The following is a 15,273-nucleotide window of genomic DNA, read 5'->3' as shown; positions in this document are numbered from 1 at the left end:
GGCCAGAATTCGTAAGTTTATCTGTCAAACCCTCGATTTTTTTTCATTTTTTTGGTTTGAATTTGAAGGTTGGAGCTAGGTTACGCTTATAAAACTGCTCTGTTTGTGGCCATTGTGCTAACTTTGTTACTGTGTGTCGCAATAAGTCATGAATCAGTTGTTTAATAAGTTGCATGTCATGATTCAGTGAGATTCCTGGCGATCTTCTTCAATTCATAAATTCAATTTAGTTTTTTAATTACGTTGGTTGCTTTTCTTGCTGAAAATATAACCATGTTCTGGAAAATATGTCTTACTGTGTGCTCTATTCAAATTTGATGCCTGTATTCATGAATTCATGATTTCGTAATGTAGTAGATATGTCATGTTTTTATAAAAAAATCAAAACTTCAACTGTGCGGGTTACATTCCATGATTTCAATGCTATATTGTTTGAGTATGTGATGTTATTATAATCCATTTGAAGGTAGATTATGAATGGTCATGAAACGTTGTATTCGTCATGGTAATTTAATCATGTAATGTTGTTCATGTTTTTTCCGCTTGTGATGGTAATTTAGCCATGTTCTTTGATTGAAGATCAAAGGAAAGTATCAGTTTTTGTTGTGTGGTTGGCCAAAATGATGATAAAGGGAGAAAACATGTGAAGTTGTGGTCAACTTATCATGTTATACCTAGCAATGAGTTTTGATTCTATATATTCCGTGTCCCATGATATGAATTTGAAAACCAAAAATCATTGCCAAGCGATGCTAGTTGCTAGTATATTTTCCTTTTTAAATTGGGCATAACCAGTTTAATTGAAAATTATCCGATATTGAATGATAAGTATTTCATATAACATGGTCATTTTATCATGGACACTTTAAACATGGACAGTTAACCATGCCTAGATGGCCAACTTAATCAATTCTTGCATAATATTGACAACTGACCATAAAAAAATGGCAAAAACCCATTTTGTTGCAAAATAATCCATGGCGATTGACATAAGTTTGGCCAATACCAGTTTTGATTGTAAATTATCCATGTTTCCTGAATTATAAAGTCTTATGTGGTCATGAAACCTTGATGAAACCCTAATGATTTGTGTTACTTTATTTCAGGAGTTACGCCTCGTAATGTAGAAGGGGGAGCTAGGTTGAAACAAAGAGAAATGGTTCTAGATAATGCAATAGTTGAGGATACGCCACCTTCAAAGATAGCGAAGAATAGTTTAAAATGTATGAAAGACCAAGAAAATCATGGTGTGGGAAGGGTCCTCGAAGACACGGGCAAGATTTAAGGGAGAAATACGTGAGACAGCGTATTGGGCAAGTCTGGATGTTATTTTCATATTTTGCATGTACCTAACTGGAGTGTCCATTAACTTTTGGATGGATACTTTTCAATTGGTATAATATAATATGTGCATGTGGTTTTGTGTAGTTGTTTCACAACTATTTTGATTGGCATTCAAAATGTATTAATTTGATTGTGGGCATTTGAGATATGGGCATGTATTGGCCAACGTTTCATGGTTAATATGCCACCAAAACTTGTAGGTAACATGGTTAACTTACCATGTAGGTAACATGATTAACAATATTCTGCAATGATTGATAATGCTGAAATGTTCATGTACATATTCGATACGTGTTGCACGGTGGAATCACCAGAACGATTCATGATGAACAGGGCTTTGGCCATCTGGTTTGTGGAATATAAATGGAACAAGAAATCAGTGGGATTTTCTTTGTTGGAAATTTGAAATTTTGAAAATCCTCATCTCTTCCCCTATTATATCTCACCTAATTCCATAGAAGCTTTCATATTCAACCCATCTGTTTCCCATAGATTTAGAAAACAGTTTTTATCCCCCCCTATAAATGTGTAAATGTATGTATATTTAATATATATATATATATATATATATATAATAGAATAAAGGGTAATAAAGGTAATTTACATATTGCAAGGATGAAAACATAAGCATGAAAAAAGGGGGGGATGAATTCTTACATAGCATAAAAAAAGAGGATGGATATTTAAATATTTTGTTTATTAATTGGAGTTGTGGTTGAGTCCTAATTAATTATTTTGCAGGCGGTATGGGTATTGTTGGCACGATTGTAATATTTGGGGTATGAGATGAATTTTGGGTGAAATAGTGGTACCGGTTAATAATTTTATAAAATGTATAGGGTGCAACATGAGTACTAGGTAGTTTTACAAGTTACTACTTTAGGAGATATTTTCACCATGTAGGGTTTTATTTGGAGAGAACGTTGGGAAGGAAAGAGCAGCGCAGTCAGGTTTCGAAGTCGCCCTTGATCGTCTTCAATCGTGGTATGTCTTGAACTAATCTTATTGTTTCACTTCTCAGAGTTCGGTTCAGCAGCAAGTTATTTGGGTGGAAATTATTCTAAGTTAATTTGGTGGGTGCCGGCTTGAGGGAGAGAGAGAGAGAGAGAGTGGTGGAGGGAGTGTGCACGGTTGTGACGTGCGGCTGTGCATGTGTGGACAAGGTTCACACAGAAGAAGTTAGGAATGGAGACCTCCTGGTGTGGTGCGGTGTATGCACGTGGTTCGGGTGCTTGGAGATGAGATTTGTAGGTTAGTGGATATTGATGAGTTGGAGTGAAAAGAATAAGGTTTAATAATTTGGAGGCCATTGTTGTTATAGAAGTTTAGGATTTGGGGTGGGGTTAAGAAATTTAATAGATCTATATATTCTTAGTTAATTTGTCTAGTCAGTACTAAACTTTGAATAGTTAGTCATTTCCTATTATTTTTTTTGTTCAGGTTAACTTCACTTCGCGTTGTTTGGTTATAGTACTTCTGAATCCAGGTGAGTAGTTAAGCATGTTATGTATTTGCGAACTTCCCCGTATCCCTTAAATTATTGTTTTAGAAAATTAATGATTGAAATTGGGAACATGTATTTGTTTTATTTGGTTCTTGAAATTGGCATGCGGATTGGTGAAACCATTTGTTGATCGAATAATCTTTTGGTGAGAACTTTGTGGATATTGGTGGGAACATATTTTGAAAGTCCAGAGAAATTAATCCTCTGTGTGCAGGTGACTCTGGCCATTAGGGAAGAGACCGGATTAGGCCAGTGACCCTAATGCTCAATGGTTGTTATTGACCGGATCGTTCTTTGGTAAAAGTTCCACGGGCTGCCTACTCGTGGTGACCCTAAGATTCGATATTGGATCCAATTTTGAGATATTTATACACTGGCACTTGGTACTATTGATTTTGGTTGTGGTTCCCCATTGTAGTCGGAGGTTGTATTGTGATCACCATTAAGACTTATCGGATGAATCGTTAATTGGATTAATGGATTATTTTGTTGTTCACCGCATATGCCAAATTTATATTGACATGGTAAATTATTTTGATCCCTATTTTGGAACTGTATATAATATACATGCTTTGCTTCTCACTGAGCGCGTCAGCTAACGGATTTATTCCAACTTCTTTTCAGGCAAGTTGGGGAATTAGGCAAGAACTCTGGTGGCACCTCGGGGAGTTCTTGTATTGATCTCCTTAGGGTGTCTCATCGTATTTTTACTTTATTAATCGCTTCCGCATTTGAAATATTTTGTCAAACACCTGGATTCTTCTAATACTGTTGGATCACTGGATTTTATTTGGTTCATGGGATGTTTGTGCCCCATTCTTTTTGTGAAATTTATTGGTTGGGGATGTTCTGAATAAAAAAAAATATGGTTGAGTGTTTGGTGGATCTTTGCTTGGGAGTTTTTAATAAATTTCTTTTTAGGCTGCATGTTCTACGAGCTTTGGCCTTCTGGTTCATGGCTGGTCACTTCTCATTTTGGGCTGTGACATCAATGAAAAGAAAATGAATTCATTTAGCCAATTAAATTGATTGAGACTTAATTAAGGCTTGGGTCGGTTTGGTTTGGTTTGGTTAGTTATATCCGTAGGGGTGGCAAATTAAACCCAAACCCATCCACTAAAATACAAATCCAACCCAGCTCATTTATTAGTTCAGTCAAAATGGGTCCAACCCATCTAACCCATTTATTAATTGAGTTTAAATGGATCTTAATTGGATCAACTTAAATGACCCAATAAATTATGAACCTAACCCAACAAAAAAGACCACTTATCACTATCAATGGATCTCTCTCTCGCCGGGTGAATTGGTCTCGTTCGTCTCTTCAGGTCTCTCTCTCTCACATCTGTGTTTCGTGGCTTTGTTTGATTATTGTTTATTAAATAATTCAAGATTCTGATCATATAAAAATCAGTCGTTCATAAATTAATGATAATCTCCTTCGTAGTTTGCTCGCACCCAAAATTCTTGTTAATTCTCGATCACATGCATGATCACCTAAAAGCAATTTCATTGTCTGAACCCAATTAACATGCCAACAAGGGCAGTTAACTGTTTTTTTTTTTTTCCCCGACTTACCTAAGCAAATTAATTAGTGATAACTTTTTTATGCCAACCGGTAGGAGAATTACAATCCAAGAGTTACAATAACGGAATCGGGGGCCTATAGCAAGCTGCTACTGGAGCTTCCAACGCCCCAAAACCCAGTCGTTTTGGGGCCAAATTAGGCACAACGTTCAGCCCTAGCTCCTCCCCTCCTACATTACCAATCGTTGTGTCAGATTCTCTTTTGATTCCACACAATTGATCCGAGCCGATTATTAATTTTATAATAATAATTCGAGTGACCTTGTAAAAAATGAGCTCAATGTGTATGCATTTCTTATGTTGGTATCTTTCATTTTTATCGGGAAAGTTTTTTGCATATACAGAAAAAAGCAAAAGAAGGTTTTTAATTTTTTTCCCACTAGTCATGGGCAGAACTCTAGTAGAATTATACTGGTATTATACGTTGTTTTGAGTATTATTGGTGCAAAATGGTTCTCTGCCGCCCGTAGGGATAATATGGTAATTAGTATACATGGTATTTTAGTCATTCAGATGTACAAGGGTAATATGGTTATTTCAGTGTACATGGGTATTTTAGTTATTTTAAATTTTAATGTATAAGTAATCGGTTTAATAGGCGGGTCAAGTTTAATTTTAAATAAATGGGTCGCGTTGGGTATGGGTCATTGACCTCAAAACTAATGAGTTCTAAATGGGTCAATGACTCATTAGAGACCCAATCCACTTACAATTTACTCAATTTGGCCCAAACCTACCCATTTGACACCCCTATTTATATGGATTGTTAACCAATCAAAACAAAGGTCAAGTCAAGAAAGGAACACTTCTACTGATTTGTCCATCCAATTGAACCAGTATGATAAATGACAATCTCAAACAAATTCAAAGGAAATTATCTATCTTCTTGTTTTCTAGTCTAGAATTATAGAGCGATTTTCTAGTCTAGAATTATAGAGCGATTGAACCGAAAACCCACCACAGAACATTGCTAAAGAGGTCTCTAGGGTATCTGACCAAACGACTCGAGTTGGTCATCAGGTCATGTGAAAATGATAGCAATAGAGAATTGAATTGCTCAAGTGGCCAGCAAAAACTTAGGCTTAGATATCATGTTAAGTTTGATCGTTGATGGCAAGTTTATTTGACGATTTCTTGACAAGGTATTTTGTTTGTACCCAAAAATAACCGTCCAATAAAAATTTGCCACATTGCGGTTACTTGGTAACAAATACTATTGAGCAAAGCACCTGATTTTTTTTTTATGCCAAAGTGCTACGTGGGTCTAGTTAGTGTGACTAAATGGCATTGAAGTCAACTCGATCCAGGAGTCAAGTCAAGAAATCTCTTTCTAGGTGGGCCCCCCTACTAACTAACGACGACTTGACTTGCTATTAGGTCTTGCGCCGGCTTGGTTTCTTTTTAAAAAATTTCTGGTTATTTCTCCTACTATCACATATTGTTGGTCTTCCACGAAAAATGTGCATGTAATTTTTTATCAAAAACAAATTCCTCCTGTGCTTAACTTTTTAAATTTTCTAACATCAAATAAAAAATCTCAATTAGTCTTTTAATTTGGTGTCAAGAAATTTTAAAAATTATGCATGAAAGTACTTTATTTTTTCTCTAAAAATTGTACGTCTTTCCGAAAAGGACCAACAGCATGAGACGGAGAGAGTATTTTTTCGGTTTCTCATATTTGATGAGTCGTCATGAGGGAATTGAAAAAGCAAAAAGATTTGTGAATCAAATTCTTAAAAAAAGGTTTATCTACATTTTTGGTCCTTGTAAAATGCTTTAAGTTTCAAATTTGTACCTATAAATACATACGTGTCAATTTTGTCCTTATATTTTCTGAGGAACTTCAATGTTGCCCTTTCCGTTAACTCGTTACGAAACGGATCAACCTCTAGCTGTTGACTGATGTGGCACGACGTGGAAAATAACCTCACTTATCACCCCTACTCCCTCCATCTCTTTGTTTTATGACACCCCAACATAATTAAACCCACACCAATCTCACGATTATTGAATCATTCCATAAGTACGAATTATCTTAATGGAGACTGTAGATACCGGTGCTCAAATGATGTTTTATTCCCCTTTTTAAGATTAAACAAAAATACTCATAATTATTCTAGTGAGAGAAGCAAATTGAATGTTTGGGGTTATATGTTGTAGGGGAGAGAGACCCATTAGACGCTATTGGGTTTGCTAATACACACAGAGAGAGCCGGTTCAATTCTTCATATTTATAATGTGCGGTTTGTTATGGTTGGTAATTTGAAGAGTGTTCCCAGGATTTTCATATTTACATCGGGTTCGTCCCAATAATTAGTTGATTTCTTGACAATCTTTAATTAAAGTTTTGACAAGTTCCAGTGCTTACGGACATTTGAGTGAAAATTCAGTAGTATTTTTTAAAATTTCCACTGTAATGCATAGCTTGAAATCATTCTTTACAGCGCATAGGGGGATACGGACTTGTTTAACAGGCGTGCACAAATTTATGTGTCGATAAATAAAGATTGGGAGTCCACCAGCACAGGGGTGTAAGTGAAGTTTTTAGAATTGCAGGTCATAATGTGCACAAATTTGAAAGTTCCATGTACGAGAAGTTTGAATCAAGACATTTTGAGTGCAATATTCAATACGATCACCAACACACATAATAACCCTTACTTGGAGACAAATAAATTCACGGGAAGTATAACAAAAAAAATTCAGTTTGCATTTGGACACGCCACTTGACTTACTTTTTAGGTCGTTGCCATGCGTATTATTTTGGCATCGCCTTCACTTCACAATATTGAAATTTCTAGTTTTTATTGACTGTTCCCAGAGAACTGATACAGTTTCTATTGCATTATACTGATTCTCAGTTGGTATTAGATCTACAGTTGCAGTCATTTGGAGGAGTGGTGTAGTTACGGTAAAGTGCAGCGTTAAGGGAAAAAATAGACCAAAATCGACTTTAGAGGATTTTGTTTGAAAGATATAAGTTGTGTTGAATATCACGGAACACAATGCTTTTTGACAGAGCTCAATGAAAATAAAATGAATTCATGTAACTGGTCCAATTGATTGAGACTTAAGGCTTGGGTCAGTCTGGTTTGGTTAGTTATATGTAGGGGTAGCAAATTAAACTTAAACACATTAATCAATCCAAACTCACTCACTAAAATACAAACCCAACTCAGTTCATTTATTAGTTGGGTCAAAATGGGTCCAACCATCAAACCCATTTATTAATTGGGCTTAAGTGGATCTTAATTGAATCAACTTAAATGACCCAATAAATCATAAACCTAATCCAACAACCCAACAAGAAAGATCCCTTATCACTATCATTCGATCTCTCTCGCCCAGTGAATTGGTCTCATTCGTCTCTTCAGGTCTTCTCTCTCACATCTTTGTTCGTGACTTTGTTTGATTATTGTTTATTAAATAATTCAAGGTTCTGATCATATAAAAATTAGTCGTTCATAAATTAAAAATAATCTCCTCTGTAGTTTGCTCACATCCATAAATCTTGTTAATTCTTTTTATGCCAATCGGTAGGAGAATTACATTCCAAGAGTTACAATAACGGAATCAGGGGCCTGTAGCGAGCTGCTACTGGAGCTTCCAATGCCCCAAAACCCCGTCGTTTTTGGGCCAAATTAGGCACAACGTTTTAGCCCTAGCTGCTCCCCTCCTATGTTACCAATCGTTGCGTCAGGTTTACTTTTGGTCTCACACAATTAATCCGAGCCGGTTATTAATTTTATAATAATAATTGGAACGATCTCGTAAAAAATGAGCTCAATGTGTATGCATTTGTTATGTTGGTATCTTTCATTTTTGTCGGGAAGTTTTTTGCACATACCAAAAAAGCAAAAGAAGGTTTTTTATTTTTTTCCACTAGTCATGGGCAGAACTCTAGTAGTATTATACTGGTATTATACGTTGTTTTGAGTATTGTTGGTGCAAAATGGATCTCTGCCGCCCGTAGGGATAATATGGTTATTAGTGTACATGGGTATTTAGTCATTTTAAATGTACAAGGGTTATATGGTCATTTCAGTGTACATGGATATTTTATTCATTTGAAATTTTAAGGTATAAGTGAACGGGTTAATGGATAGGTCGGCTTTAATTTTAAATAAATGGGTCGCATTGGGTATGGGTCATTGACCTCATAACTAATGGATTCTAAATGAGTCAATGATCCATTAGAGACTCAACCCACTTATAACTTACTCAATTTAATCCAAACCTGTCCATTTGACACCCCTAATTACAGGGGTTCTCTCCAGCCGGATCTATGGGAAGAGATTAATGTTAATGGATAGGTCAGCTTTAATTTTAAATAAATGGGTCGCATTGGGTATGGGTCATTGACCTCATAACTAATGGATTCTAAATGAGTCAATGATCCATTAGAGACTCAACCCACTTATAACTTACTCAATTTAATTCAAATCTGTCCATTTGACACCCCTAATTACAGGGGTTCTCTCCAGCCGGATCTATGGGAAGAGATTAATGTTCCATTAGGTCCTTGCGCACAAATACGCACAAGTATTTTCCCTTAGGGTCCTATTGCACGCCCGCACAATCTTCCTCTCTCTCCTCTCTGTCCAGTTGTCCTTCCCGTATTCCCCACGCGCCTTTTTTTCTCCCCATTCTTTCTCTCTTTCCGTTGACCCACTCTCCCTCTTGTTGATAGTATAAGCATGTGATGTGACTATTCATTCTTTCCTTCCCAAGCTTTTCTCTCCTTTCCATTTCTCCCTCTTTTTTATTTTGAAGCTAATCCTTATATAATACTCCCTCCGTCCCTTATTCATAGTTCGGTATTTCATTTTGGGATGTCCCTTAATAAGTGTCCATTTTGTAAAGTTAGTGGGTAAAAGTTGGTGAATTGTCTATTTTGTCCTTAAAAATAGATTCCATTTTAAAAAGTAAGTGAGTAAAAGTGTAATGATGATGGGTAAGTAGGGAAAATGAAGGAAAAAGTTGATGTGAAAGGTATAATGATGATGTCTTTTTAATAAGTTAGAATTACGAAGCAGGACACTTAAAAATGGACGGTGGGAGTATTTTTTTTCTTTTTATCCCCTAAATTATGTGCATTTTCACTATTTAGTCCCTAAGCTATCAATTTGATGTTTTCATCTCCTCAACTGTCATACAGTTACCTATTTAGTCCAATAGATAACGAAAATTAAAAATTTGGATAGAAAATGTCACGTAAGGTCCTATTTGGAACCCTATAAAACAGATACTTTTTTTTTTTTTATCCTCAAAACAGATACTTGTTTATGAGAGTTTTAGGGATAAAAATTAATTATGACCCTTTAAGATAAAATAATCGAAAAAATAAGATTTTCGCATCGGTTCAAACAGATTGAAAATTAGAACACTTAATTTTTTTACAAGGTTCATGTATTAGAATCTGTTAAAACGGTGCGACTGTCTTATTTTTTGATCATTTTATCCTATAGAGTTATAATTAATTTTTATCTCTAAGACTCTCATAATCAAGTATCTGCTCTATAGGGTCTCAAACAGGTCTTATATGGCATTTTCCGTCCAAATTCTTAACTTTTGTTATCTATTGGACTAAGTAGGTAACAATATGATAATTGAGAGGATGAAATTGTCAAATTGATAGTTTAGAAACTAAGTAGAGAAAATGTGCATAGTTTGGGGGATAAAATGAAACTAAGTAGTTTGTTATCTATTGTACATTTGTATTTTTAAAAAATTAATAGTCCAAATTTATAATTAACAATGTTAAAATCAATAATTAATAGTGTTAAAACTAACAATTAACAGTTTAAATTTATAATTAACAGTATTAATTTATTTATAATTAACAGTTTTAATTAAATAATTAACATTCAATGCTCCCTCCATCTCATTTTTACATATTATTTTTTAAAATTAATTACTTTAATTTGGTGTAAAAAAATATAATAATATGTAAAAACATAATTTTTTGGAGTTTGAAAATGCACGAAACCCTGTAAGGAACATTTAAAGTGGGACAGAGGGAGTAATTAACATTATTATTTTTTATATACATAATTTCACATTCAATATGGTACTTGTTTGATACATTTCATCGAGCAGATTGCAAAGATAATTTTTTCATAAAAATTGAAAATATAAAATAAACATAATAAGCATTTTAAAATTTAAAATAGAAAGGGGTGTGTGTGTGTGAGAGAGAGAGAGAGAGAGAGATATGCACATACATGTCAGACTTGTGAACATTGAAAGTGCATTGTACTCCTACCATGGAGGGGTTGTGCAATAGTGACTGATACGCGCGCATGCATTAAATGCAAGAGTGTGTGTGAGAGCATTAATGCGTACATGGTGGAGAGAGAGGGGAGAGATGCGCGTGAACCATTTTGGAGAGAACCTACTAGGGCATTGCACTTAAACGACAAAGACTTGGTGGGCTATAGACTTCAAAAGTAGGACCGGCCCATCATTTTCTCCTAGTTTTGTTGTAATATGGATTGTTAATCAATCAAAACAAAGGTCAAGTCAAGAAAGGAACACTTCTACTGATTTGTCCATTCAATTGAATCAGTATGACAAATGACAATCTCAAACAAATTCTAAGGAAATTATCTATCTTCTAGTTTTCTAGCCTAGAATTATAGAGTGATAGAATCGAAAACCCACCACTGAACGTTGCTAAAGACGTCTTTAGGGTATCTAACCAAACAACTCGAGTTGGTCATGTGGAACTGATAGCAATAGAGAATTGAATTGCTCAAGTCCAGCAAAAACTTAGGCATAGATATCATGTTAAATTTGACAGCAAGTCTATTTGACAATTTCTTGATAAGATATTTTGTTTGTACCCAAAAATGACCGTTCAATAAAAATTTGCCATGTTGCGGTTACTTCGTAACAAATACTATTGAGCAAAGCACCTGATTTTTTCCTATGCCAAAGTGCTATGTGGGTGTAGCTAGTGTGACTAAATGGCAGTGAAGTCATGTGTAGTGCACTCCATGGTGGGACACTTGGCAACAATTGGGAAAAAATCCTGTGTTTGATTTCAAGCACTTGGAGGTAGTGCACCATGATCCCTAAATTTTCTGGAACATCACTTTCATACAGTGAAAAGTGGCAATACCATGAAACACCACTTTCATCACATACTAGCTTGTTTGATACAGAAGAGTAAAGCAAGGAGGGGCTGATGCAGAAATATTTCTAGGACATCAAAACAACCTACACGCATGATACAGTTAAGAATCATTCGGCCTAACCATGTTGCCGCCCTTGTTCCCTTGCCCCGAGAAATACATTTCTAATCTTGTGCAGTTCCGCAAGGACGTCTCTAGCATTCATTCTCTCGTTGGGCCGTGCAGCACAGCATAAAACACCAATTTGAAGGACTGAGACAAGGCAAACTTCAAGTTTATTAGTGCTTGGTGTGATAGTTTCCCTAGTCCTATTTGGATGCCTTTCTTCTTCCAATATGATCTGGGGATCAACGATCTCTAATACCTTGTTTGGAAGAAACCTTTTTGTGTAACCAGAGAGGCTAAGAGTGTCACTGAACATGCAATCAGTTGGTCTTTTTCCGATGAACATTTCCAGTAGTAACACTCCGTAGCTATACATATCACCTTGTGCTGATATCTCTTCGCCCATACCATATTCTGCAGCAAAACCATAAAAAGAAACAAGAGAAGTTATAAATGATATTGATACCAATAACAAAAATTCTGCGATTACCTTCTTTTGTTGAAAGAATTTCTCCTACATTTCAACATCAAGAAATGTTACGAGGGCCCATGGGAAAAAAGTTTGTTAGAGTTTTCTCCGTTAGTTAAACTTGTGTTGTCTTACAACACGGAAGAAACAGGGATGGGAAATTATCTTTGCATTAAGAGGTTTGATTTATACGTTAACTTGTGTACTTAGTTTTCACCACAATATTGACTGATAAAAATGAAACTAATTAATTAAATGGATAGAGCAATAAGTTATAGACAATTACCCGGAGCAACATATCCAACTGTTCCTCCAATGCCAGTTGAACTTGATTGTTGTTGATTGTTTGATCTACATGCGGTTGGTAAAAGAATCTTTGCGAGACCAAAGTCACTCACATGGGCACAAAAATCAGCATCAAGAAGAACGTTGCTTGGCTTTAAGTCGCGGTGAATGATAGCTACTTTGCAATTATAGTGAAGATAATCCAACGCAGACCCAACGTCAATGGCAATGTTTAAACGTTGAATAAAGTTCAAGCTTGCAGTTCCCTGTTGCTCATGAAGACATTCAGGGTATAACCAGTTATCTAAGTTCCCATTTTCCATGAACTCGAAAACTAAAGCCTTGAAATCATTGCGCTTAAAATCGATGCTTGAGCAAGATGTGATTATCTTGACGAGATTGCGATGGCGAATGTTCTTGAGTGCTTCACATTCTGATTGGAAACTCCTATTCCCTCCACGTTCTTGAAGTTTCAATACCTTCACAGCAATTGTTTGTCCAGTAGAGTCAAGAATCCCTTTGAAAACAGAACCATATTTTCCCTCACCTATCAAGTTGTCGGAAGAGAATCCATTTGTTGCTTGGTGAAGTTCTGCATAAGAGAGTTTCGGGTACTCCCTTTGGAAAGGTAAGGCCGTAGAAATTTCTCGTCTTGACCTTCTGATTCGAAAAATTATTGTTGCGACACAGAGTAGGATCACAACAATAAACGACATAGTGATTACCGGTATAATCACTTTATTTTTGAGAGGTCCTTTCTTTTTCTGCAATACTTTTGCTGGACATGCTGGAAGTCGCAGTTCTTCAACCCCTCCGCATAACTTGCTATTTCCGACAACTGAAAAAGCACTAATATTCTTGAACAATCCGTCAATTGGAACTCCACCTTCGAACATATTGTATGAGAGGTTGAGACTTTGAAGTAAATTCAACTCTCCTAAGAACTTGGGAATTTGTCCGGACAAGTTATTGCTAGACAGATCTAGGAATTGAATACCTTTCAGTTGATTGAGGGATTCGGGAATAGTACCTTCAAAATAATTTCCCGCGAGAGAAAGGAATTCCAGCACTTGGAAATTGCTAAGAGTTTCTGGGATTCCTCCTGATAATTTATTTTCTGATAAGTTCAACGTTCCAAGATTTCTCAAGTTACCGATTTGCTTTGGTATCGGTCCTGTTAACTGATTACGACCTAGGAAGAGACCAATAGATAGGGATGAAAGCTCGAAGATTGGTCGAGGTATCATTCCGGTGAGTTTATTGGATTCGAGATCAATTGCTAGAAGATGTTTACAATTTCCCAAGGAATCAGGTATCCTTTCCTCTAGCTTATTTTCTGCAATGGCAAGGATGCTTAGCTGGCTGAGGTTTCCAATGGAGGATGGGATTTTTCCTGAGAGCTTATTTCTGTTCATCCAAATTTGTTCTAACTTGGAGAGTTTACCAATGGATTCAGGAATACTGCCGCTAAACATGTTATCCGCTACTGAGAAAAGCTGTAAGTTCAGAAGGTTCTCAATCCCAACAGGTATGCTTCTAGATATATAGTTTTTTCGAAGATCCAAATAAATCAGAAATTTTGAGAGATTTGCGATGGAATGGGGCAACAAACCACTAAAGTTATTTGCACCTAAACCCAAAATTCGTAGATTGGAACAGTTGGACAACGTATTAATAATGTTATGCAATTCATTCCCGCTATTAGTTCCAAGTGAATTGGCAGATGCCCCAAATATTTCAAGATCATTAAGGTTTCCTAGACTTTTCGGTGTGGGCCCGTTAATTGCATTGTATGTAATATCGAATCTCAAAAGTCTAGAAGAATTGCCTATCGATGAAGGAATAGGCCCAAAGAAATGGTTTCTACTGACAAAAATTTCTTCTAGATTTGGAAGAGCCCAATCGAAATCTGGGGCGAGGGTTCCATGCAATTGATTGAAGGATAGAGAAACAACTATGAGTGACGACGTGTTGTGAAGCTGGGTAGGAACCATACCAGTCAATTTGTTCGAAGACAGCTGAAGAAAACGTAATTCGAAAAGTCGTCCAAGTTCGAAAGGAATGCTTCCGATTAGCTTGTTCTGCATCAAAGAAAGCACAGACAGCCCAGAGAGATTTCCGAATGAGGCCGGTATCGATCCTCTGAAATCGTTTAGAGCAAGTCCCAGTCGTGTGAGACTCGGCAGAGAGCTCACCCCAACAGGCAGTTCGCCTCCTAGGTGGTTATTGTTTAGATTTATTGTTTTGATGTTCGACCAACGAGTGATATTGGTAGGTAGCTTGCCTTCAAAGGAATTATTCTGAAGAATAACTTGTTGAAGTCGAAACAACCTTCCAATTTCATTCGGGATGGTTCCATGGAAGTTGTTGTTGCCGAGATCAATCGTCCTGAGGAAGGTAAGGTTCCCTACATGAGGGGATAGAGAACCCACCAACCCTCGGGTTGATAAATCTAGAATGGTCACGCGCTGATGCTTACGACCGCATGTAACTCCTTCCCACTTGCAGAAGTGGACGGAATGATTCCAGGAACGAAAAGCATTTCCTTGCACCAAATTCTTGATAGCAAGCAAAGCTTGACGGTCTGTCTCATTTGACATGGGGAGAGAGGTGGTGCTGCTTGTGGCCATTGTGAAAATTGTTAAAACAAAACAGAGGACGGACATTGCAATTCCTGGCCTTGGAAACATTATTTTGGTGCTAAAGGAGAAAAGGATATGAAAGGGGAAAGGTGGTGATGATCTTCGTACTCTAACTGAAGGCCAAGATATATAGAGGCTGCTTCTGTGGAAACTTTATGTCCATCTCAAAATTAATTGGCAATGAATAGAGAGGTCCCAGAT

At 36.4% G+C, this 15,273-nt stretch overlaps 1 protein-coding gene across 1 annotated transcript; it reads right to left on the bottom strand.

Annotated features, from left to right (window-relative positions):
* Positions 1-11,634: 11,634 nt before the first annotated feature.
* Positions 11,635-15,060, bottom strand: LOC131332712 (putative receptor-like protein kinase At3g47110). Its single transcript, XM_058367007.1, has 2 exons — positions 12,432-15,060; positions 11,635-12,090 (listed from the first exon to the last, which is right to left on the bottom strand). The coding sequence occupies exons 1-2, from the start codon at positions 15,058-15,060 to the stop codon at positions 11,690-11,692; spliced, it is 3,030 nt and encodes a 1,009-aa protein (XP_058222990.1). The 3' UTR covers positions 11,635-11,689.
* Between the last annotated feature and the right edge of the window lie 213 nt (positions 15,061-15,273).

This window comes from Rhododendron vialii, chromosome 7a, assembly GCF_030253575.1.
Source record: "Rhododendron vialii isolate Sample 1 chromosome 7a, ASM3025357v1".
In the NCBI taxonomy this organism is placed as follows: domain Eukaryota; kingdom Viridiplantae; phylum Streptophyta; class Magnoliopsida; order Ericales; family Ericaceae; genus Rhododendron; species Rhododendron vialii.
Note: the sequence above shows the minus strand (reverse complement) of the source record. Positions and strands in the feature narration are given on the sequence as shown.

Excerpts from the sequence above, each read along its gene's own strand:
- LOC131332712 (XM_058367007.1), bottom strand. The coding sequence starts at position 15,060 with ATGGCCACAAGCAGCACCACCTCTCTCCCCATGTCAAATGAGACAGAC. Across the intron at positions 12,091-12,431 it reads AGTTGGATATGTTGCTCCGG|AATATGGTATGGGCGAAGAG; the intron begins GTAATTGTCTAT and ends GTTTTGCTGCAG.